The sequence below is a fragment of the Brassica rapa genome, chromosome A10 (assembly GCF_000309985.2).
Source record: "Brassica rapa cultivar Chiifu-401-42 chromosome A10, CAAS_Brap_v3.01, whole genome shotgun sequence".
Taxonomy (NCBI): Eukaryota; Viridiplantae; Streptophyta; class Magnoliopsida; order Brassicales; family Brassicaceae; genus Brassica; species Brassica rapa.
The window spans coordinates 15,059,907-15,082,668 of record NC_024804.2 but is presented as its reverse complement, the minus strand read 5'-3'; the positions used below and the strand labels follow the sequence as shown (position 1 = coordinate 15,082,668).

Genomic DNA, 22,762 nt, shown 5'->3' with positions numbered 1-22,762 from the left:
TGCCGTCTTAAATTGTTTATAGGTTCTAATTTTAACTAATTAAAAATTTTTGTAGCTCTATTTATATAAATTTGACGTCTCTTTTGAAATTGTAAATTCTAAATGTAGTAATATTTTTAAAATATTTTTAAAAAATTAAACATAATTTATACATTTATTTTTATGAAATTTTTAAATTTTTTTAATTTTTAGATTCGAATCCTATACTTTTTTTTGAAAAACAGATTTTAATCCTAATCTATAGCTCAACTTGCTCATGCTATTAAATGACTATGGTATCCATATTTGAACACTGTAATGTTTCTCTTGTAAAAAACTCTCTTTTCATAAGATAGTAGTTTTTGAAAAGATAAGTGTTTAACTTGTTTCACTTACGAAGAAGTACATGGATTACACTGTTTATTCCCATCCCCCCTCCAAAATTACATAGTTTTTTAAAGCATCATTATCTAGGGCTTCTTAGGATTATTTTCAGAAATAATTTTTTAGTTAAAAATTAAGAAACAGTTTTTTATATTCCTTTAAAAATCCCGCCTTAAGAAACTCGGGATACTGATGCTCTGATGAGGCAGCTTATATATACGTTCATATAATCTGTCGACATGATTTAATTTCGATGTTGCAATAAAATTAATTAATGACTTAATTGGTTAATTATTCGGTCAAAGAGAGCGCGACATAAAGAACCTAAAGGTAGCTCACATTCAAAGAACAATATATTTTGTTATTAAAATAAATGCTTATTCTGGTTTTATAACTGGAAAATGATAAAAATATGTTAATGAAAATAAGGGGTAACAGAGTAACTTCATGCAAGGTGTGGCCGTTTTGAGGATAGAAACTAAAGACGTCATGGTATTTTAGACGTTCAAAATCACTCACCAATACTTTTGCTCAACTTAGCCACAAAGAAACCTGCCCAGTTGCCACTTTTGAACGAAAATGCTCCCTCCACATTTTCAGAATTGGATCTAAAAGTTTAACCTAATTGAACCACACCAAAAAGACATTGCGTCACTAATCATGTAGACGTTATCAAGTTGGTGGGAACTAATTTTAGTTTAATTAATTAATGGTGATTTCACAACAAACAAAAAAGGCCGGTTTAAACAGTCATTCATTCAGGATTACAAACGCACACCAGAATCCAGGATTCAAATGATCGGATCCAAATTAAAAATTGGTTATTAGTTATGTGATTTTACGTGGTTGCTTTAATCATGTTTTTGTCAACTTAATCATGTTTAAAGATGTGTTCCAAGTATGTAATAGTTTATCAAATATTCTTGAAATATAAATGCTAGCTTTTTGGAATGCTGTGGCAAATTAGTTTCAACATGCAATAATAACATAGTTAAAATATGCAATAATACCCAAACGGATAGACGCGGATCCCATGCAGACTACTTTGAAAGAAAAGGGACGTGAAAAGGAACTTTTGTATACCAATCTCCACTTACAGTAAATATAAATTAATATCACAAAAACCAAAAGACAAAACCCTTGCACAAACTTAAGATAAAGAGCTTCAAAGCGCAGTCCGTTGGAGTTTCACGTGTCGCTCACTTCATTTTTATTCTTATATGTATTCCATATTCAGAGAAAACGAGTGTGGGCACTTGCACTATAATTGACGTTTAGTAAGATGGAGACTTATCAATTATAAACAAATAATGTTACAAAAAAAAATTATAAACAAATATTGTTTTTAATTGCTATTTGGTTTCATTACTAAATCTAGTGATTGGTAAAAACTGTTTCTTAAATAAAAATAGTATGCATTTAAAATGAAACTTAGTATGTTATCATGGTTATAATTTATGTACTATGCTACCAAAATTTAAACAAAAAAATTGAAACCTGTAATTATACTAGTTCCCAAAATGTTGAGATTACAGTAATTATAAATTTGCTATATATTTGTTTAAGTTTATCTTGTAAATAATGTTTTGCTAAATTCACATCTTGTTAAATGTAAACGGTAATAATAGGATATTGTTGAAGTATCTGGCAATCAGCTCTTTGATTTCTTTGTTCTTTGTTAAAAGAATATGTCCAATCCAATAACTAAATTTATATTGATTTTTTAAATTAGATATATTATCAGGGTTGCGAAACTCGAAATGCATACACTTGAAAAAGTGTGTAATTAGTTAAAAAAAAGTTTTGAACTAATTAAACGTGTGTAATTTGTTAAAAGAATATATCCGTTCCAATGACTAAACTTACATAAAAACTGTATATTGCATCAGTACTGTTGCAAAACTTGAGATGCATGCACTTAAAAAAGTGTGCACTCGTAGTGTGTAATTAGTTTTAAAATGTTTTCAACTAATCTCCGATACATCGATCCATCGTCCGTACACCAAGGCCTACTGATTTGGCGGAGAGTTGCGGGGTTGTGATAACGTCGTTATTATACGGACAAACCTAGCTAGGTACTTTTCTTCCTTTAAATTACAATGTTAATACTTAATTAGTACATTATAGTGCAATTGAATTGAACATCTTTGAGACTGAGAGCATATTGACGTCATATATATAAATTTGACATGATCGTTCTTTTTTTTTTTTTTGAAAAAGCATAAACTGTTATTTTTTTACCAGACCAATTTTGTTTGAATATCTGTTCCATCATACATTATTTTCTAATAATAAGTATTTCTTATCTGGCTTCATAAGAATACACATTTATATTCTTAACATTTTCACCAAAAAAATACACATATATATTATAGTTTTGGCGATTACCACATGTTTAAATAATGAAATGATATTTTAATTCATATATTAGTCAGATATTTACTAGGGGATAAGAAATTACCAACTATCTAACAACAAGCGAGTAAAAACAAGCGTTGTCAAACAAAAAAATGTACTAGCATTTGCATCCAGAACTATTGGGTTATATGTAAGCATTCAAAGGAACTAACCTAAAAATTAATGCAAACTCAAAGACAAAAACTCTCTTTACTTGAAAACTCCAAAGTAATTAAACATTTAACCTACATTTTGACGTTGCAATCGCAGTATATTTTAACCTATATTTATAAGTCAAACTACTAATTATTTGATTTGATTTGATGTGTTGGCATAGTAAAGGAACGAAGCTTCTGGGTACAATCGTCACAACGAAGCTGAGGTTGCAACTTGCATGGCACTAATTTCGGACCACTCGGGGAATCTTTCTTACCAAACTAGATTAACTGCCGACCAGACCACGAGCATATTCCCTCTGCCCATTTCTTCCTATTTTATTATAATTCATTTTTTAAGTTCTAAATTCAAGTTTAATCTACTTTTGTAAGTGAGGAAACGGCGATGTTTCTATTAAAAAATAAAAACAAAATACATCAAAATAAAATAAAATTGTGAAACTGTGAATACAGAGCAAATAGAAGTTTCTTATTTTAGGAAGTAGCAACGCACAAAGATTCCCAATTTAGCAATCCCCTGTTTTCTCGATCGCCTTCAACACATCTTCTTATTCTTTCAACGGTCTCCATCACTTCATCACCATCTAATACATCCTCTTCTTCTTCTTCCTCCTCCTCGTCGGTTTCTTCATGCTTAGTCGCCTCCTCTTCGTCCTCTACAATTTCATCATCTGAGTCTTTCAATATAGAGAGTCGGAGACGACCGTTGCTTCGGTCAGCTTGAAAGCACATGTTACGAGGCGGTGCCTTTGTGGCAGTCATGACCAATCTTCCATCTTCACGGTGTGGTCTCATTTGAATGCATCTCATACTGGTCAACGGAGGTGGGAGATCACTAGGGCTCACATTCTCTTTCCTAGTCTTCAACGTTCTTGTTTCCCCGAGTTTCTTGGTCTGCACGTCAGATAAAGAAAGCAAGAACAGATCTTCAACGTCAGTAACATCAGAGCCTGTTTCGCTTCCGAGATTTTCAGTGCACAATGCTAAGCTCTCGTCGCTTAGAGTTCTACAAGAAGATGGACGTTGAACATAAGTATTCTCTTTTTCAGAGCTCGTTGTCTTTGAGGAAGAGCCAGAGGACAAGGACTGGAGAAAGCTCCAGCAATTCGATTCAGGAACCGAAGAAGCAGCTGGTTTGTCATCTTTAAAGGTTCGAGTGTCCTCTGCATTAAAGGAGTCAAATAAATGAGACTTGAGAGCTAAACCAAAGGGTTGAGAGATGTGAGGGTTTGGGGAAGATAGCCTAAGCCTTAAAGCCCTAGGCTCATCAAGCTGAGATGACTGAAACCCTTGTTGATACACAACAGTTCCCATTTGCTTAAAGAGGATAGAAGAAATCAAAGAGGTTATTTGTGAGATGTGAAACAAAGAAGTAGAGAGGTGTTTGGAAATAAGAATGAAGGATAATGAGAGGGAGAGGAGGCCAATTTGTAGTGTCCCAAAAGTGAATAATTAATAAAGAAAAATAAAAAAGAGAAAGAGAGTGACTGTGCAATGTGCAGAGACTAGAGAGGTGGGTAACTAGCTTTTCCATACCACCACTTGTATAATGCAAATTTTATTTTATTTAATTATGCCACACAATGCAGATAAGAATATGTGTCAAAAGGTGAAGGAAATAAAGTCATTGTATAGTGCACATGGTTAAAATTGAAAAACTCAATGTTATCTTTCTCTTTTTAGGTGCAAATTCTACATGTTATCCTTTTACAGAAATTCTGACTTTAATTGATAGCAAAAGGAGCAATTTGGAAAAGCATAGTATATGAGGGAAACTTTGTTAATCATCGTTTTTGACTAATTTGGCTAAAATAAAAACTGAATGATTCAGCAGCCAAGGAAGTTCCGACCGTCATGTGATCTCAGAAATAGACTACTCACTGGAAAACACAACAAACAACAAAAAAGAAAATACTTTTTTAGAATTGAATAAGAAAGTTCCTAGTGAAAAATAAAATTAATGACTATGCTTAATTTAGAAATCAGATAGTTTCAAATTTAAAATAATATAGCCAACTGTAAACTGTGAAATCTATATATAAACTTACCATCTAAATTGCCGTTAAGAAAAAAAGCTTACCATTTAAATGAGAGAAAGAAAAAAAACAAAATAAAACGCATACGAAAAACCAATCGGCCATTTAGAGTGAGACACGCGATGCAAAAGTTACAGACAGGTTTTGCTCTTTCTTTACTAACCTTCCAAAAAATAAAACAATCCAACAAAAGCTATGAAAGTTCCCAAATTTGGTTTCCCCAGTAGTGCTAAAAAATTAAGAATTTTTTTTCCTCTCTAATAGGTCTCTCTTTTTTATTTAATTAAAGCAAAGAGTCGTGTGTGTGGCACACAGGGAGAGGGGGAGTCAAAACCTATGTCGGGTAACTCTTTGACCCAGTTTAAACAGCATGATAACAACAGCCCACTAATTCTGAAATATGAATACCATTAACCAAAGAATGATTATTGGCACTAATCAAGGAATAATCACGCAAGTGTGTCTCCTTGCAAAGTTTTGGAAAGGAATGGTCATAAATTGAAATTGTCATTGTATCCAAAAACTACGACATAATACAAGAAGGAAAACAAATAAAGTGTGCCAAATTATTACACAAACATGAATTATACTGTATATTTGAATGCAAGGAAAGAAAAACCTAATTTTCTGCCCACTTATTATGACCAAAACATTAAAATAAATAGCTCTTATTTTTTGTACTATGTTACATTAAATAATAAACACATCAAATCAAGTGACTAAGATTTTAATTAAATGAAAATAAAGACAAATAAGAATACCTTATTTTTCTTCTCTAATTCTAAGTCAATGTTGGGTTAAGTTAACATCAATCTTTGCCCTTTTGAATTTTGGCTAGCCTCGTTCAAAAAAAAAAAAAAAAAAAAAGAATTTTGGCTAGCCAACGTTATGCTGCATTTTTCTTAAGAATCTTAATAGTTTTTTTTGAACAAAAGAATCTTAAATTTTAGATTAATAAATTCCCTATTGAGCCATGTTACCTTGTACGGAACAGCTTGTGAAGACAGAGTTTAAGGCTCATTTAAGTCGTCAGCAACATCAAGTGATTCCCCACTAAACACCTTTCTTTCTTCTGTCTCTCTGTTAAATCAGATGCTTACGTACTTAATCCCATTTCTAAACAACAAAAGACACTTTTATCTATTCATAGTAAACAAATGACCTAGGGTCACTGACTTTTCCTTAACTCTAAGGCATATGGGTTTATTATTATATAAACAAATGTAACCTAGTTCTCTCTAACTTTACCATATAGCTTACACGAAGAAAAGCTAGAATGCGTGAGCTGTTCCTATTCCAAAGTGGGTAGGAGAGATTTGTGAGATCTTCCTGGGCTTCCTGTAATAGAAAAAAGGCCATCTCATTTCTGTGCGTGTGTTATAATAAAGAATATGTAGCTACTACCATTGATGAACTGTGAGCATAATTCTAGCTTGTGTGCTGTATAGTACTATGATAAACTTTAACCACCCATCCCGTCTTTTCGAGGTTTATTGCAGACATGAACAAAGCAAGTCTTAGTATATGTTTTATGGAGATTCTGTGATCACTAAAAGGATCCGGTACGAAGATACCTTCGATTATATATTATACAATGAAACAAAAGAAAAACCATTCCTTCTCTTGTGAGACTGATTCCAGTATTAGTACTCAGCTTTTACAATAAGGAACATCTTACTATATATTCTCAATGGTTGATCACGCATTACTTAGTCCACTAAAAGATTCAAATCAAGACTTGTTTCCATTTGCATTACCATGAAAAATGCACAAATGCAATATATAACTATGGTACGTAAACATAGAAGCCTTATATAAGAACTTGTACGCTTTGTTTTGGTAAGCCAAGAAAATTTTCAGTTTACAGTACACAATAATAAAACTCTGAAATCCGTAACTTGACAATAAATGTTTTGTTATCATAGTTATAGTGTTATCCATAAGTAATGTAATTTTGCTAGTGCCTCTCCCTTTGCTGAAGGAATCAATTAAGAATGACATAATTAGGCAACTAGTTGACATGCTTAGAATGAATAAAGAATGAAATAATAATCAGGATTCTCTCACGTAAGCAAGAGTAAGAAAGTTATGACATACTTTAACTAATAATATTGGAAAAAGGAGCTGACCTGCAGATGTAATCTCCATACAAGTATCCACAAATTGAATCTTGAACAGCATAGGTGGTCCTTAAATCCAAACCACCCCATAGAAGAGAAGAAAGTAATACATGCAACCTTTGGCCTCTCCAAGGGAGAATGCTTTTGAGAATGTCCTTGTGCAAAAGCTGCTTTTCTATATGTAATTAAGATTACAATAATTAAGTGAGTAATGACAGAAGCAAAAGCATCAAATTTAAATCAAAATATATTTTGACTTCCTATCACTCCCTTTGTTCATGCCCATGACGCAAGAAACCTAAAAGAAGAGGGGGAAAACAGAGTGAAACTTCGAATCATAATCCTTCAGTGTTTGCTATTGGTTTCAAGTTTTCAACTACTGGAGGATCTAAAAGCATAGAGAAATACGTCATACCACTTAAGCTCGAGTGGAGACATAAACTTAAGCCTTACGTTTCCATGTACGTTAATATGATTATAGAGTAAAACAAGAGTGTTGCATCTCGTGGCTCAATAGAAATTGCAAAACAAAGAAAAGCCATCAATCCACCACCTTTTTGACCATATTAGTGGAACCTTTATGTGCCAATTCTTAAAACTTTAAATTTTTGACCCAGAAAGAAAGTTCATATCATTAGAATGAGATGTGGAGCTTATCTAAGTCATGCATAGTTGCATACAGGTGATGCTATTGGTTAACATAGTTCACAACTTTAGGTAAGGAAATAAATATTATATTAGAACTTTCTCCTAATTTGCTTTTATATAGAAGCATAAGATCCACATGAACATACCAATCTCATCCATAACTAATGTCTTATTCACATAGGCGCTTAAGACCACACTAAAGCTAAAATGTCCACAGCTTAGATGTCAATGTTGTAAAAAAGGTTTAGTGTGATCTAAGCGCCCATAACGACTCAAGTACGGATTAATATATACGAACAAGATAACACTCAGGTAACTTAACATTTCAGTGATAAACTATTGGAACAATGACTCTTCATCATATCAGCTTGGTCTCGTATTCAATTAAAAAGACATTTTGATTCATCACAGATGATTTTACATATATATCACACCAGAAAGCTCGTGCTAGTTGCACCGTTTTGAACCTTTTTTAACAGTGGAAAAAAAATCACAAGTTAGAGGATAATCTTGATTCTTGAGTTCTTACCAGGTAGCCTAATTTAGTGAAGCAACTGAGGCAGACCGCAGATCAAAGAAACTTCTAGCGTTCAAACTTTTTCCAACGATTCATTTTTTTTTCTAGAAATGGGAAAACACTCAAGAAATAAGAATCTGTAAGAGTGACGCTAGATACAAACAATTGTTCAAACTTCAAACCATTAAGAGATAAGCATAGAGGCATGTTAGATATTGTTTATGTAGGAATAGAAAGAGTACATAAAAATGCAGCTCTCTCTCAAGACTCGAGAGCAGGGCCGGCTTACAAGGGGGGACAAGCGGTGCGATCGCCCCGGGTCCGAGCCCGTGTCCCCCGTGTAATGATAAATAAGGGGCCCAATTTTTTATAGATCTATATTTTTATATATAAAAAAAAATTGTAAATATAATAAATAAAATTGAAAAGGGCCCAAAATTATTTGATATGTATATAGTTTTATTTTCATTACAAAATATACAAAATATTATTGATTAAATTTTAAAATATTTTAAACATTATTTTTATATAAATTTTAGAGAGTTAAAAAAATTTTTTTGCCCTAGGGTCCCTATCAGTGTTGAGCCGGCCCTGCTCGAGAGTAAATAGGGAAGACAAATGTCTAACAATTATAACCATCTTCCATCAAGTGTGATCCTCAGCATCAAGTTTAGGCAGTCAAGGCCTTTTTACTTCTGTTTTGGGTACGCTTATGGAGTTACTTCGTCTCAAGACCGGCCAACAGTAGAGTTTTCAGAGACGGCATACAACCGTTTTCAATCTTTCTCAAATTGGGTATTTCAACGTCGGCCACTTCAACTATAATTTGTTGTTTTGAACAACAGTTGTAGAGGAGGTTAATGCGAAGCTTCTCTACGAGTCCTTACACTCCTTCAACACATCCATCTTTTATCTTGTTGTATTACTTTTCGTTCATCGTTTTCCCGTCGAGTTATGTAATATAATAAGTTGGTGCACAAGAAAACAATTATAACCATCTTCCTAGCAATCAGTTTTCGATTTTCCAAGACATGCACTTAGACAGTGTAGCTGATTCACAGCCAATGAGACATTGAGACTCCTCTTGCCAGCTGAACTCTTTTTTGGCATCATTCGCATACTGTCAAATAAGGAAACTCCAGAATCAAAAATAGAATATACTTTGATCTCTTGAGCCGTGTAGGCCCATGTTCAATGCTACTTGGACTATAGGTGTAGAACCCAAACGTTTGGCCCAGAGAGCGACACTTACAGAATTTAAAAATTGACACGTATATTAGTAGTAACACGTGATTCACCCGTTTTTTTGAAAACCCGATCTCTATCTATCCCACCAACACAACATATAGAGAAGCTTGATCTTAAAATAGTCCTAGAAAATAATTTAGAGAATCAAAAAGTTTTAAAAAGAAAAATCAAACCATAACTCCGGTTTAAGAAAACCCAATTTGGTTAAACCATCTGCATAACAAAAATAACTAATTGTAACGCGTCTAGGGATAATGGACTCAACTCTCAATCAGACAGTGTTAAAAAGAAAAAAAAACAGGAGACGGTAAGAAGAAAAAAAGAAGAGAGAGAGAGAGAGAAGGGTAAGAAAAATTCAAAGCGAGAGGTTGTCTTGTCGGGAACCAATCTGGAAGGAAGGAGAGGAGGGAGGTGCAGAAGAGACAAAAGGAGAGAGAGAGAGAGAGACAGCGAAGACGATGGCGATGTTAGAGACCATGAGCATTATTGGGACAATCATGGTTCTAATGCTTCTCCTCCTCATCATCATCCTTTTCGTCTGCAAGCCATGGCGCTTCCTTCCCCGTTCCCGATCCTCCCCTTTCTCTACCTTCAAGGTAACCTCCCTTAATCTCCCGATCTTTGCTAAATGATCAACCTTTAACGCTTGATCATAATCAATGACTTGGTGGCGTTACATTGATGTATCATGGCTCCTTTGGCTTGATTAGCCTTGGATCAACTCTTTATAGCTCTGATACTTCTTTCTTTTTTATTTGTCAGGTGGGGGATTTGCAGAGACCGCTTGTATCTCATGATGAATCTTTGATCCAAGGCCAAAGCAGTGAGGCCTCAAGGGAATTTGATTTAGAAGAAGCTTGTTTCCAAAACGAAGGCCTGTTGCGTTCTTCTCTCACTGAGGGACGAGGGGTTTACAAACCAAGGCTTCCTTCTTCTTCTTCTTCTCCCCATCTCGCCCAAGGTAAAGTCTTTCAGCATCCCTCTTCCTCCCTATTCATTTGGCATTCTTGACGTGTTATTCATCGGTCCTTCAAAAATTTTGTAGGTGAAAGCTTTGATCTACAAATAATCTCTGAACCTTCTGACAATGCGTTGGTGGGGGAGACGCTTAAGCATCCAGCTGATAAAGTTAGCTCCCAAGAGGTGCAAACATATGGCTCGCAGCAACCTGATTTGGAAAAGGATATACTTTCCGAGCTTTCTCCAAGAGTTGTTGTTAAAGATCAAAGTAATTTCCTTTTATTTTGTTTTCCTAGGTTTATAAATAATACAACTTCAATCCTAATTAGTCGTGCAAGATATATAACATATCTTGTGTTAGAAGTGCAGGAAGTTGGTTGTCTCTTGAGGTCATTTCCGGTCCTTCCGTTGGGCTTCAATACGCTGTGCAATCCACAAGCACCTCCAAGCTGCCAGTGAAGCTAGGAAGGGTTTCTTCTGATATGATATTGAAAGACTCTGAAGTTTCAGGGAAGCATGCTCAAATAACATGGAACTCTACTGTAAGTTTGTTTATTAGACTTCTTCATGTCACACTGTGTGTCACAACACCGACCTGTTTTTGATTTTCAGAAATTGAAATGGGAGCTGGTAGACATGGGCAGCCTAAACGGAACTCTGTTGAACTCTCGGTCAGTAAGTCATCCTGATCTAGGCAGCCGAAAGTGGGGTCACCCTGTCGAGCTTGCAAGTGGTGATATTATAACTTTGGGAACAACTTCAATGGTCTCTGTAAGTCTTATCTGAATGGTTGAAGGTGTTGCTGATAAATTTTTTTTTTTTCTCTCTCTTGATTATTTTTTTTTCATTTTTTCGAAGGTACGTATCTCATCTCAGAATGAGTTTCAGACACCGTTCAGAATTGGTGTGGCCTCTGATCCCATGGCTGCACGTCGAGGAGGCAGGGAACTACCAATGGAAGATGTTTGCTATTACAAATGGCCGCTTTCTGGGGCTAATAAGGTTAACTTGAGTTGTTTGTGTGATGAATAATGATAAGACTTCACTGCTTGTGCTAACATAATTCTAAATGCATATGGTTTCAGTTTGGGCTGTTTTGTGTTTGTGATGGACATGGGGGAGCAGGGGCTGCTCAATCCGCAATAAAGTGAGTCATTGTTTTTTTTTTGGTTTGGACCACCTTTGTTGACACTTGTTGTCTTGTTCTGTGGTTCTTTGTAAATGGTCTAGCCAGTATATGTTCGGGTGATAAAGTAATAAACAACTGGATGATCTTTGGTTTGATGTTTTCAGTTATATACTTGAATATTTAACCTAATCAAAACTTATTTTCTGCAGAATTATTCCTGAGGTTCTGGCGAATATATTATCAGACTCTCTGAAGAAGGAGAAAGTATTATCACAAGGAGATGCTTCAGATGTCCTGAGGGACGTACTTGTGAAAACAGAAGCTCGCTTGGATGATCACCAATATGAGGTTCTGAAGCTTGTCCTTTTCATTTGAGATTGCATGTTTGTCTCCTTGACGACTTGGCTGCAACTTTTTCATTGCTTCTAACTTAATGAACTAGTCTGTCTCTGCAGGGTTGTACAGCTACAGTTCTCTTGGTTTGGAAAGACAATGAAGAACATTTGTTCGCACAATGTGCCAATCTTGGGGATTCAGCATGTGTAATCAAGTACGTTCGACATATGGTATTGCTATCTTAAGATTCTTAGTTTCTAAGCTTTGTATTCAATTTGGCAGCAATGATGGGAGATGTGTACAAATGACTGAAGATCATCGAGTGACTAGCTTGACTGAGAGAAGAAGAATTCAAGAAGCAGGACTATCTTTGAGAGATAAAGAGACTAGGATCTTCGGTATTTAGCTCAATGAACTAAACACACTCCTCTGATTCTGCTTCCACTGTAACATAATGACCAAATCTGAGTTGACAATCTTCTTCAGGTATAAACCTTGCGAGGATGCTTGGAGACAAATTCCCAAAGCAGCAAGACGCTCGGTTCAGCGCGGAGCCATATATAAGTGAGCCTTTGCGTATCGATCAATCTAATAAAGACGCGTTTGCTGTATTGGCTAGGTGAAAAACATCAACATAACAAGCTTTCTCTCGTTTTCTTATTCATTTTTGCTAATTCTAAATACACAATAACTGCAGTGATGGGTTATGGGATGTGGTGAGTCCGAAGAAAGCTGTGCAGCTGGTGCTTCAGGTAAAACATTTTTTTTTCTACTTCAAAACAAAGCAACATGGCTGTGTTCTGTCATAAACTCATGTGTACGTTTTGAAATGAACATGGCAGATGAGAGAGAAGGAGAGTAGTGCAGAGAAAATAGCAAACGGTCTGCTGAATGAAGCTAGAGTGATGCGTACAAAGGACAACACCTCCATTATTTACTTAGATTTCGATACTTCCTTGTAATGTGTCTATTAATATATTTGGGAAGTGGTCTGTCTTTTGTGTACAAGCTTCTTTTATTTATACATGTGTTAGTATCATAGGGTATATGAGAAGATAAAAAAAACCTCAGGTGCGCAGAGCTTTAGGATGGGTATGGCGAGCTATATTGGTTTCATCTCTTCCTTATATAATAATATATCATATTAACAGTTTAAATGTTATCTCTTTCTCGATCACAATTACAGGTTTTCTTTCCGTTTCTCTTTCCCTTCCACATAGAAGTTTAGAATAATCACAAGGCCTTTAAAAGAAAGACGTCATATATTCTTGTTATTAACAAGATCGGTTCCAAGCCTTGGGAAACTCATCAACATTTTAAGCTAAATCAAAATAATTTTTTCTTATAATTTGGAGGCTTAAAACTTTTGTCTATTGACTGTTTTAAATTAAGGAATCAAAACAACATTTCAACCAATTCTGGTTGGTCAGCCATGACTAAACAAGTATTATTGGTACATGGATGGGATGGATGAAACAAACAAGTAGCAAATAGCCAGATTTTTTGGATTTCCTTCCTATCACATCCAACTACCTTAACCGGAAATTTGTCCTAACAAGTAATATTGGTTAAACCGGCCGAATATCTTAAATTTTATCCTAAAAAGCCAAACTGAACCTATAAAAGATTTGAAATTGAAAACCAACCGGGCCCAAGATCAGCTGGTAGTTAGCGTCCACACTAAAAGCATGTGTCCCCACCCCACCAGATCCAATTGAAACCTCATTTAATCCTCAACCGTTACCCAAACCCCACAACAACCTTTCACCTCGAGATAATTTCTTGAAAGGAAACAAAAAAAAATGGGTCTGCATCCAATCTCAGACGCTGACGAGAGCAACCCCTTCGGCTCTCTCTCCGCCGATGAGTTCTACGCGAAGCATTCCGTCACCCATTCCTCCGCCTTCATCACCAACCCTCGCGGCCTCAAGATCTTCACACAATGGTGGTCTCCACTCCCTCCAGCTCGTCCCATCGGTATCGTCGCCGTCGTTCACGGCTTCACCGGCGAATCCAGCTGGTTCCTCCAGCTCACGTCCATCCTCTTCGCTAAATCCGGTTACATCACCTGCGCGATCGATCACCAAGGGCATGGATTCTCCGATGGCCTCGTGGCTCATATCCCTGACATCAATCCCGTCGTCGATGACTGTATCTCCTTCTTCGACGACTTCCGTAACCGTAACCGCCAGGAGACGCCGGATTTGCCGTGTTTTCTCTACTCCGAGTCCTTAGGCGGAGCCATCGCGCTCTACATCTCGCTCCGGCAGAGAGGTGTATGGGACGGGCTCATCCTCAACGGAGCCATGTGTGGAATCAGCGCGAAGTTCAAACCGCCGTGGCCGTTGGAGCATTTGCTCTTCGTCGTGGCGAACCTTATCCCCACCTGGCGCGTCATCCCCACTCGCGGATCGATTCCCGATGTTTCCTTCAAGGAGCCGTGGAAGAGGAAGCTCGCGATTGCTAGTCCTAGGAGGACGGTGGCGAGGCCGCGCGCCGCGACGGCGTACGAGCTGATCCGTGTATGTAACGAGCTTCAGGGGAGGTTCGAGGAGGTGGAGGTGCCGCTTCTGATAGTGCATGGAGGAGGAGACGTTGTTTGCGACCAAGCGTGCGTAGAGGAGCTTCATCGGAGAGCAAGCAGTGGGGATAAGACGATCAAGATCTATCCGGGGATGTGGCATCAGATGGTTGGTGAATCGGAGGAGGACGTTGATTTGGTGTACGGTGACATCCTGACATGGCTCAAGACCCGATCGGAAAGGGCCGCTGAGAGGAAACGGGAGTCGCGCGTTGGCGGCGGAGCTTAGAGTCTTTTTGACTCTTTGGGTATTGAGTTGTACCCAATAGGGCAATTCCACCTGGCAAGCAACTATTTATGGGTTATGCTTATTTGTTTCGTAGCACATGGTTTACAGTTAAACCGTCGACAAAAAAAGAGTTTACAGTTAAGCCAATGAATAGTTCAATATACTTTTTGGGCAATAAATTATTAAAAAATATTTTTGTAAAATTAAATTTTAAGATTCTGTATCAATTTGAGAAAACAAGAAAAACTAACCATTAATGATCGATCCAGTTGATATACGCAATTAATTGGTTGAATTATATGTCTTTTGTTAAGTTATAAACAATGAACAACATAATGGTTAAATAATAAACCGAAAGTGAGATGTAAATCTGTTGTGAGGGAACGGTTTACATGAAAACCCACGTTACTAATTAATAGGCTGTAAGCAAGGCCCAATAAGTTAAGCTAACATAGGCCCATGAGTCCAGCAAGAACCCAAAAGCACATAAACCCTGCGAAATTCGGCGCAGCTGGCAGTCCCAATCGCCGGCGGCAGAAAAATGGGGAAGAAAAGCAAGAGAAGGCATGACGACACTGAGCTCGAAATGGAGGAGTCCGAGCTAACAGAGAGAATCGACGGAGACCTCAAAAAGAAGAATAAGAAGAAGAAGAAGAGAAGCCATGAGGATCCGGAGCAAAAGGTGAGTGACGACGGAGAAGCGAAGAAGAAAAAAAAGAAGAAAAGCAAGGAGGAGGAGGAGAAGGCAAATGTAGAAGAAAAGAAAAAGGAAGAGAGAGCAACTGTTACAATAGCCATAGCTGGCTCCATCATCAACAACACTCAATCACTCGAGCTCGCCACACGTGTAACCTCTCTCTCTCTTCTTAGCTAGCTTCTCGGAGCTCCTCTCTTCCATTTATATTAGTAATTAAAAAAAAAACTCTTTTTAAATTTTCTCAGCTTGCTGGGCAAATAGCTCGTGCATCCACAATATTTCGAATCGACGAGGTACGCTTGTTTCAGATTGCATCAAAACTAGTCTAAACTCTACTGAATTTTAAAACCTTGTGTTGTGTGTGTGTTTGATTGAATTCAGATTGTAGTGTTTGACAATAAGAGCAGCTCAGAGATCAACAACTCCTCTGTTACGAATCCTTCTGATAGCAACGAGAGTGGTGCTCCTTTTCTCGTTCGTATCTTGAAGTATTTAGAGACACCACAGTATTTGAGGAAGACTCTCTTCCCCAAGCACAATGATCTTAGATTTGTGGTGTGTGTACTGACTTTACTTATATATCTCTTTGTTTTCTTCTTTTATGTTCTAGTGTCTTTAGTAACCAGACTTGTCTGATGTATATAAACAGGGTATGTTGCCACCTCTTGATGCTCCTCACCATCTGCGCAAGCACGAGTGGGAACAATACCGTGAAGGTAAAACATCACTTTTTTTTATAACCATCCCCAATGACATTGCTTTGCTTTTTTTCATCTTTAGAGATATGACATGATACACCAAAAAGCTGGTGTGGAAAAAAATATGAATCAAGCTACTACTACCCTTTCTTTGTTGTAGATAAGTGTGGTTTCAAATTTTTGTTTTGGAAATGAAAACCTTGTAGGTGTGACGCTAAGGGAAAAGCCAATAAACTCTGAGGGTACGTTGGTTGATGTGGGTCTAGACAAGGTATTTTTCAGCTCTTATCTCAGTCGGGTCTTTTCTACAAATTGTATGCATGGATTGACTTTTGTTTGATGCTGCAGAGTGTTGTTGTTGATCAAGTGCTTAGTCCAGGTGTTAGAGTCACGGTAGCCATGGGAGCCGACCGTGATTTAGGTACTGTTAATCTCTTTATCATTTCTCAGTTATCGTATTCATTTGTCTTCTTTGCGCTCAGGAAAACCTGTATCTACTCGTTTAAGTTAATGAATATTGGTTTTGGTTCATCTAGATTTAGTACGTCAGATTGTTCCGCCCTCTAAGCCAAGGGAAGAAGCAGGGATGTACTGGGGATACAAAGTACGATATGCATCACATCTAAGTTCTGTATTCAAGGAATGCCCTTTCGAGGTACTACTCCTAATGAGAGATACTCTACTCTTCATCATTCTATGAATTATATCAATATTAATTTCCTACTACCAAGCAGGGTGGTTACGATTATTTGATTGGTACTTCGGAGCATGGCCTGAAAATTAGTTCATCAGAGCTGAAAATACCAACATTTAGGTAATTCTCATTTCCTCCCTAACATGGTATACATTTATTTCTAAACACATTTTTGAATTGAGGGGACTGACTTAGATGGTTGTGGCATGAATTTTCATAGGCATCTATTGATTGCATTTGGAGGGCTAGCTGGTCTTGAAGAAAGTGTCGAAGAAGATAACCAGTATAAGGTAAATGTGTTTCCGTGGCCCTCAACAGTATCAAGAAAGTTGTATTAGAAACCTCTTCATCTCTCACAAAGATTCACAAGTTCTAAAAGATCTTTGGCTGTTTCCTTTCTTACTGTGATGTGTATGTTGCCTACAGGGGAAAAACGTGCGAGAAGCATTTAATATATACTTGAACACATGTCCACATCAAGGAAGCCGAACCATTCGAACAGAGGTATTTGCTGTTTTTGTTTCTTTCCTTATTTATGAAAAATGGATCTGGTCTTTTTGTTATCATCTGTGATGACTGAGCTGAGGAAATTGGTGCGATAACTATATGCAGGAAGCGATGTTTATATCACTTCAGTACTTCCAAGAACCCATTAGCAGGGCAATGAGAGGTGTTGAAGCTTGATAGAAGAGTCAACGAAGAAGCTATTGTTTGACATTAGATTTGAGGTGATGTAATGTGACCTATCTCGAGAAAGCTTTTCCTAATCAATGTGTTAGAGTGTGGATTCAGTTATGTTCTCATCGTACTATATGCCAGTATCCGGTATTAAATTTTGTATCCAGTGGTTCCCCAAGAAATGTACCCATTTTGACAATGAAGAATTAAATTATGGATTACCAACTAAAGTTTTTTTTTTTTGTTCTTGTTAAACTTTTCCTTGCGTTGTTAAGTAATTTGTGGAAAATATAAAACCCATAGCTTATGAATGCTGCATTCTCATAGCTGCATGGAAGCAGAAACACACAATGGGTCATGCTTGAGTTCGCAAAGTCAACACCAGATAGTTAAACACAAGGACAGTAAAGCCAAGAGAAGAAGACACTACTCTTAAGCTTATGGAAAAGAAAAAGGCTAAATGTGAACATGATAAAGAGTTGACTAAAAGTCAACAAGATGATTGTGTATACTTCTTCAAAATGGGAGTTAATCTAAAAGTCATATAACTAACAAGCTTAATGTGTTATCCTCCCCCAACATAGGTAAACATTTTGTAATAAAGAGTTATCATATATTATTAGTCAACATCAAAGTTTCTTAATCCGTTTGCTGTTCTTTCCAAAAGTCAAAACAAAACAAAGCAAGTTTCTTAACACACACACGTATTATTTACTCCCTCTGTTTTTAATTATAAGTAGTTTTACTTAAAAGCACAAATATTTAGAAAGTTGTTATCTAAAAAAATATATCATTTAATCAATTAATTCAACCAATTATAAAAAGCTTAATATTATTTTATTGGTCACACAATATCCAATAAATAAAAAATGTGCATTGAAATATGTAAACTACTTATATTGTGAAACAAATTCTTTTTGCTAAAACTACCTACATTTAAAAACAGAGGGAGTATTAGTCAACGTTTGTATTAAAGAGTTATCTAAAACTAAACGTCATACAACAAGAGTAATGTGTATCCTCCCTCCCTAAGTTATATTAATTTAATGTTTGAATAACGAACGGTTCAACACCAATGCACCTTTATTCTTCTTCTTAAATTTGAACACAAAGGGAAGAAGAAAACAAAAAACAAAAAGCATTACCATTTTGAATGAGGAGCAATCTCAGCCGTCGGATTAGAAAAGGCCGCTCTTATACCAACCAAACTCTTTCTCTCATTGAGAAAATTTTGAAATCTAACTGCGAGAAGAAGATGTCGTCGAGGATGAGATCATCTTACCTGAAACCACCGCTTCCCAAATCTCCGATCCGTCTCCGATCACGCCAAGTCCTCCTCTCCAACTCTTCTTCTTCCTCCACTCTGATAACACCACCAGGTATGTTCGCTTCATCAACCCCCTGTTAACGATCAAACTCTCTCGTCTCGAGTTTCAAATAATGTGGATGATGATTGATTCTCCCTAACGAAAACTAGGTGTGACGAAGCCGGGACGAAGGTTAAGCCATGGAGATGCGGAAGCTAAGCTCCCGATCGAGTCAGAGGATGTGAAAACCAGAGCTGAGGCGTCGAATCTGCAGAATTTGGCTGCAGATTCGGCTCCGTTGGTGTTCGAGAGAGGAAGGTTCTACGAGGAGTATTCGGCCAGGAGGAACGAGCGACTGAAGAGGAAGAACAAGGGGGAAGAATCTGTAGTCAAAGGAGTCGAGCCTACGACCACCAAGAGAAGAGGAACCACCAAGAACACTACAAAGCCGAGGTATTCTCTGAGGAGCATGAGCATGACCAAGGAGAACAAGAAGCCTCCTCTTCCTCTTCCTATTGATGTTGTTGTAACTAGTTCCAAGAAGAAAAGTGTTACTACTACTACTATTACTATGAGGGGTAGGAGAATCTGATGTTGCTTTCGGGATTTCGATGTAAAAATCCATGAATCTTCTTTGTTTTGTTTTTGTTTTCTCAGTTACTCATACATTCAGACCAGCTTATCTTATATCTAATGAATATTCGATTATATTATTTCATCACTACTTAGCATTGCTTCAGTGATGTCTATGCAACTTGAGTATATTAGCGTGAGAGCTCTTCAGCATTACATTTACACAACCATCCATCATTAGATGAAATGAGTTTAAGGACATAATCCTCATATCCTCTACAGTGAAAGATGGTGGCATACACCAACACAGAACACTAGTAAATGTACAAATGTAATGGGACAAATAGGATTCAAACGATTTGTTGCAGAATCACTAGACTGAGTTTTGTGTACTGAGTCTCTTCTGAGGTGGGGTTTGGCGAACTGAATCCAAGAAGAAACAGTTTTGTTTCCGTTTCTTAGTTTTATAAATTGAAAGGCCTAATAGGTAGATCTCAGAATAAAGATATAATTATATAATCGTTTTCTTTTTCAAAAAAAAAAGGATTTGATAAGACATTGGCAAAATTAAATTAACACCAAGGTCTCAATACTTTTGGTCTCTGCAGCAGCAGATAAAGTGATTCTGGTGCAAAACAAACTAAGCATTGAAAAGTAAAACCAACATTACAGAGACTTAATCATCCTCATTAACTTCAAGCTTCTTCAGCTTTGATTCCAACTCATCATTCCCTTCACCTTCCTTCTCTTCATCTTCCTCATCATCTTCTTCCTCTTCTTCTCCATCAGGATCATTCTCGTCCAATGCTCCAAGTACCTCCGGTGTCTTCTTCAATATCTCTTTAACTTCCTCAATGCCTTCCTCTGATATGATATTCCCGTCGATGTTCAACAACTTGAAGCCTTCTTTCTTAGCAACAACCTGAGCCAAGGCCCGTGCTCCAGCTCTTCTTATGTAATTGTTGCTCATATCTATGTATTGCAGTTTCAAATGATCCTCTTCCACACTCTTTGCAATCTGGACACACCCCTCATCTTTCAGCTCATTCTCAGACAAATTCAACTTGTTCAGATCCTGTTTCGCCGCCACACAGGCTGCTATAGCTGAAGCGGCTTCAACCGTTATGTCATTTCCCGCCATCTCAAGAACCTCAATGGGCGCAGCAGAGTCCTTGAGAGCGTTTGCTACGGCTATGGCACCTTCGTCCTCTAAGTTTAGATAACTCAAGTAAACCTCAGTCAAATGATCGAACCTTGAAAGAGTCTTGCTCAGAGAAACTCCAGCTTCTGTGCCAAACATATTATCCCTCAGATCGAGTTTCTCCATAAGAGTACAATTCTCAAGTGCTTCCGACAAAGCAATCCCTCCTCCTTCACCAACTCTTGTTGAAGAACATCTGAAATTCTCCAGCAGCGGTGAACGCTTCACAACCTCTGAGATCGCAACCGCTCCTTCATCACCCGTCATGTTGTTATGAAAATGCAAGACCCTCAACTTCTCTGTTGAAGGAATCAACTCGGAGACAGCTTGTGCAGCTTCTTTAGAGATGCCATCGTTCATCAGATAAAGCTCTTCCAAAGAGCTCAGAGATTTCAAGAGCGTCCCAAACGCTCTAACACCCTTCTCACCCAACGCGTTGTCTGATAAGTTGAGAGACGAGAGAACGCTCCCTTCCAGGGCACTAGAGAATATATTCATAACCTCAAGAGCTTCAACCTCAGGTCTCCCAGCGACGAAGTCCGACAAGTCAACAACCTTAAGCTGGTCTTTCAGAGAGGCCAAGATAGGCTCAGCGACACGTGCAGCTCCTAACCCGAAACTCCTGTTACTAAAGCATATCTTAGTGTAACCATTCCCAGGCTCCTTCAACGGTTTGAGAAGCTCCTCAGCCTCCTCTGCCTCAATAAAAGCCCTCTTGTCTTTCGAAATATCGAAAACAGTTTCCTTACAAGGAGAAGCAGAAGATACTTCTTCAGCCTTACAAACAGGGCCTTTCTTGAGGACTTCTAAGATCATCTTACTGCATTCTTTGGCGTAGAGCTGAACAGCTGAGCCGCCGTCACCGTCAGGCTCCCTCTCGAACTGTAGGTTAGCGGTGGAGAAGGCAACGTCCTCGATCCTTTTGGCGTTCTCCATGGCCTGGTCTTTGGTTAAGCTGCCAAACTTGTCGGTGAAAATGGTTTTGGAAGAGAGGTTGTTGGTCATGCGCTCGATGAGAGCTTGCCTTGTGGGTAGACTCGGTGGCCAGAGTTTGATGGAGAATGTGTGAGGTCGGGAATCAAGTGTATCAGCCATCACTGCACAAACACACATTCAAGGCTCAATGGTTGTTAACTGTAATCAAACAAAGACTATAACTTTGAGACGAAAGGAATGATTTTTCAATTCAAAATCACACTGTAGCGAGCAGCAGAAAGACTTTGATTTGATTGAAGGATCATGAGATTCGAATCTAATAATAAATAAATCACTACTTTGCATAAATCTATAACAGAGGAGATTGTAAAGATCGGAAGATCGCATTGCATAGTGGATAGTTTCCAGAAGACGCATCTAATCGCGAAAATCTGAGGAGATCAAAAGCAAAAGCGTACCTGAGCGATGAGGAGTGGCTGAATCTCGAAATGAGAGGGTGCTAGGGTTTCTCACCGGAGCTCCTTTAAATTAAATCTCCCCTCCCTCTCCCTCCCGCTGAATCATAAAAAAAAAGCATTCAGGCAAAAAAAGAATATATAAAATAATAATTATACGTCGTGACCATAAAGCATTAAAGCATTCACTTTGGTACTTGTAATCTTTTTTTTTTTTTCGACGAAGAAGCAAAACTAGACTAAATAGATTCCTGAGCCGAGAACCATTTCGGAGGAACGGAGTCAACATAAACCATAGCAGAAAGCTGAGTCCTAGCACCTCGTGCTAGCTTATCCGCCATCGTGTTTTGTGCCCTTGGAATATGCTGAATAGTGAAAGTAGGGAAGTATTCCTTACATCGTAAAAACTCTTCCATGCGAGTAGTGAACGCCGGCCATTCTGTTGGAGTAAACACCATCTTTTTTCTTGGTACTTGTAATCTTTTTTCTTCTTTTGGTGCTTGTAATTTGGTGTTTGTAAGAGAACATTTTGATTTATTTTTTCTTTGAGTATATTCAAAAAAAAGTATTTATAATTATATACCTTTCATTTTCTATATACATTCTGAAATAAAAAAAAATATATCTGCCGACAGAAACTCCAAAAATATTAGAGTTGCTATTTTTTATAAGGGAAATTGGAGCGTATGGCTAAGAAAAAAAACAATATTTAGCTCCATAGCCAAATGCCCTACCATACATCCATATAGAGTGTATTTTCTATAATATTACCCTGCTAGCCTT

The 22,762-nt window shown here is 37.4% G+C and overlaps 6 protein-coding genes across 7 annotated transcripts; 4 read left to right on the top strand and 2 right to left on the bottom strand.

The window, feature by feature from the left end:
* Nucleotides 1-3,308: 3,308 nt before the first annotated feature.
* On the bottom strand, nt 3,309-9,328 carry LOC103845769 (protein FANTASTIC FOUR 3). Its single transcript, XM_009122656.3, has one exon. It carries the CDS (start codon nt 4,248-4,250, stop codon nt 3,411-3,413), a length of 840 nt encoding a protein of 279 aa, XP_009120904.1. The 5' UTR covers nt 4,251-9,328; the 3' UTR covers nt 3,309-3,410.
* Nucleotides 9,329-9,707: 379 nt separating this feature from the next.
* On the top strand, nt 9,708-13,092 carry LOC103845768 (protein phosphatase 2C 70). 2 transcript variants are annotated; one of them, XM_033282711.1, is made up of 13 exons: nt 9,708-10,101; nt 10,268-10,466; nt 10,551-10,733; nt 10,835-11,007; nt 11,084-11,236; nt 11,324-11,467; nt 11,551-11,612; nt 11,804-11,942; nt 12,050-12,144; nt 12,213-12,328; nt 12,417-12,549; nt 12,628-12,682; nt 12,773-13,092. In XM_033282711.1, exons 1-13 carry the CDS (start codon nt 9,964-9,966, stop codon nt 12,890-12,892), a joined length of 1,710 nt encoding a protein of 569 aa, XP_033138602.1. In that variant the 5' UTR covers nt 9,708-9,963; the 3' UTR covers nt 12,893-13,092. The 2 variants fall into 2 exon arrangements, with proteins under 2 accessions (XP_033138602.1, XP_009120903.1); XM_009122655.3 differs by having other exon boundaries at nt 11,078-11,236.
* Nucleotides 13,093-13,419: 327 nt separating this feature from the next.
* Nucleotides 13,420-14,954, top strand: LOC103845767 (caffeoylshikimate esterase). The gene has a single exon (XM_009122654.3). It carries the CDS (start codon nt 13,733-13,735, stop codon nt 14,738-14,740), a length of 1,008 nt encoding a protein of 335 aa, XP_009120902.1. The 5' UTR covers nt 13,420-13,732; the 3' UTR covers nt 14,741-14,954.
* Nucleotides 14,955-15,042: 88 nt separating this feature from the next.
* On the top strand, nt 15,043-17,749 carry LOC103845766 (putative methyltransferase C9orf114 homolog). The gene is made up of 11 exons (XM_009122653.3): nt 15,043-15,587; nt 15,683-15,730; nt 15,819-15,992; nt 16,087-16,153; nt 16,342-16,406; nt 16,484-16,556; nt 16,672-16,790; nt 16,870-16,949; nt 17,050-17,119; nt 17,256-17,333; nt 17,442-17,749. The coding sequence occupies exons 1-11, from the start codon at nt 15,282-15,284 to the stop codon at nt 17,511-17,513; spliced, it is 1,152 nt and encodes a 383-aa protein (XP_009120901.1). The 5' UTR covers nt 15,043-15,281; the 3' UTR covers nt 17,514-17,749.
* A 672-nt stretch (nt 17,750-18,421) lies between these two features.
* LOC103845765 lies at nt 18,422-19,535 on the top strand. The gene is made up of 2 exons (XM_009122652.3): nt 18,422-18,886; nt 18,985-19,535. The coding sequence occupies exons 1-2, from the start codon at nt 18,661-18,663 to the stop codon at nt 19,404-19,406; spliced, it is 648 nt and encodes a 215-aa protein (XP_009120900.1). The 5' UTR covers nt 18,422-18,660; the 3' UTR covers nt 19,407-19,535.
* Nucleotides 19,536-19,881: 346 nt separating this feature from the next.
* LOC103845763 (RAN GTPase-activating protein 2) lies at nt 19,882-22,209 on the bottom strand. Its single transcript, XM_009122651.3, has 2 exons — nt 21,983-22,209; nt 19,882-21,685 (listed from the first exon to the last, which is right to left on the bottom strand). The coding sequence occupies exon 2, from the start codon at nt 21,681-21,683 to the stop codon at nt 20,064-20,066; it is 1,620 nt and encodes a 539-aa protein (XP_009120899.2). The 5' UTR covers nt 21,684-21,685; nt 21,983-22,209; the 3' UTR covers nt 19,882-20,063.
* Between the last annotated feature and the right edge of the window lie 553 nt (nt 22,210-22,762).

Coding starts and splice junctions, on each gene's coding strand:
- LOC103845769 (XM_009122656.3), bottom strand. CDS start 4,250: ATGGGAACTGTTGTGTATCAACAAGGGTTTCAGTCATCTCAGCTTGAT.
- LOC103845768 (XM_009122655.3), top strand. CDS start 9,964: ATGGCGATGTTAGAGACCATGAGCATTATTGGGACAATCATGGTTCTA. Junction 12,145..12,212: donor GATTCAGCATGTGTAATCAA/GTACGTTCGACA, acceptor TCAATTTGGCAG/CAATGATGGGAGATGTGTAC. Junction 12,550..12,627: donor GCGTTTGCTGTATTGGCTAG/GTGAAAAACATC, acceptor CAATAACTGCAG/TGATGGGTTATGGGATGTGG.
- LOC103845767 (XM_009122654.3), top strand. CDS start 13,733: ATGGGTCTGCATCCAATCTCAGACGCTGACGAGAGCAACCCCTTCGGC.
- LOC103845766 (XM_009122653.3), top strand. CDS start 15,282: ATGGGGAAGAAAAGCAAGAGAAGGCATGACGACACTGAGCTCGAAATG. Junction 15,993..16,086: donor ACAATGATCTTAGATTTGTG/GTGTGTGTACTG, acceptor GTATATAAACAG/GGTATGTTGCCACCTCTTGA. Junction 17,334..17,441: donor GCCGAACCATTCGAACAGAG/GTATTTGCTGTT, acceptor AACTATATGCAG/GAAGCGATGTTTATATCACT.
- LOC103845765 (XM_009122652.3), top strand. CDS start 18,661: ATGAGGAGCAATCTCAGCCGTCGGATTAGAAAAGGCCGCTCTTATACC. Junction 18,887..18,984: donor CACTCTGATAACACCACCAG/GTATGTTCGCTT, acceptor AACGAAAACTAG/GTGTGACGAAGCCGGGACGA.
- LOC103845763 (XM_009122651.3), bottom strand. CDS start 21,683: ATGGCTGATACACTTGATTCCCGACCTCACACATTCTCCATCAAACTC.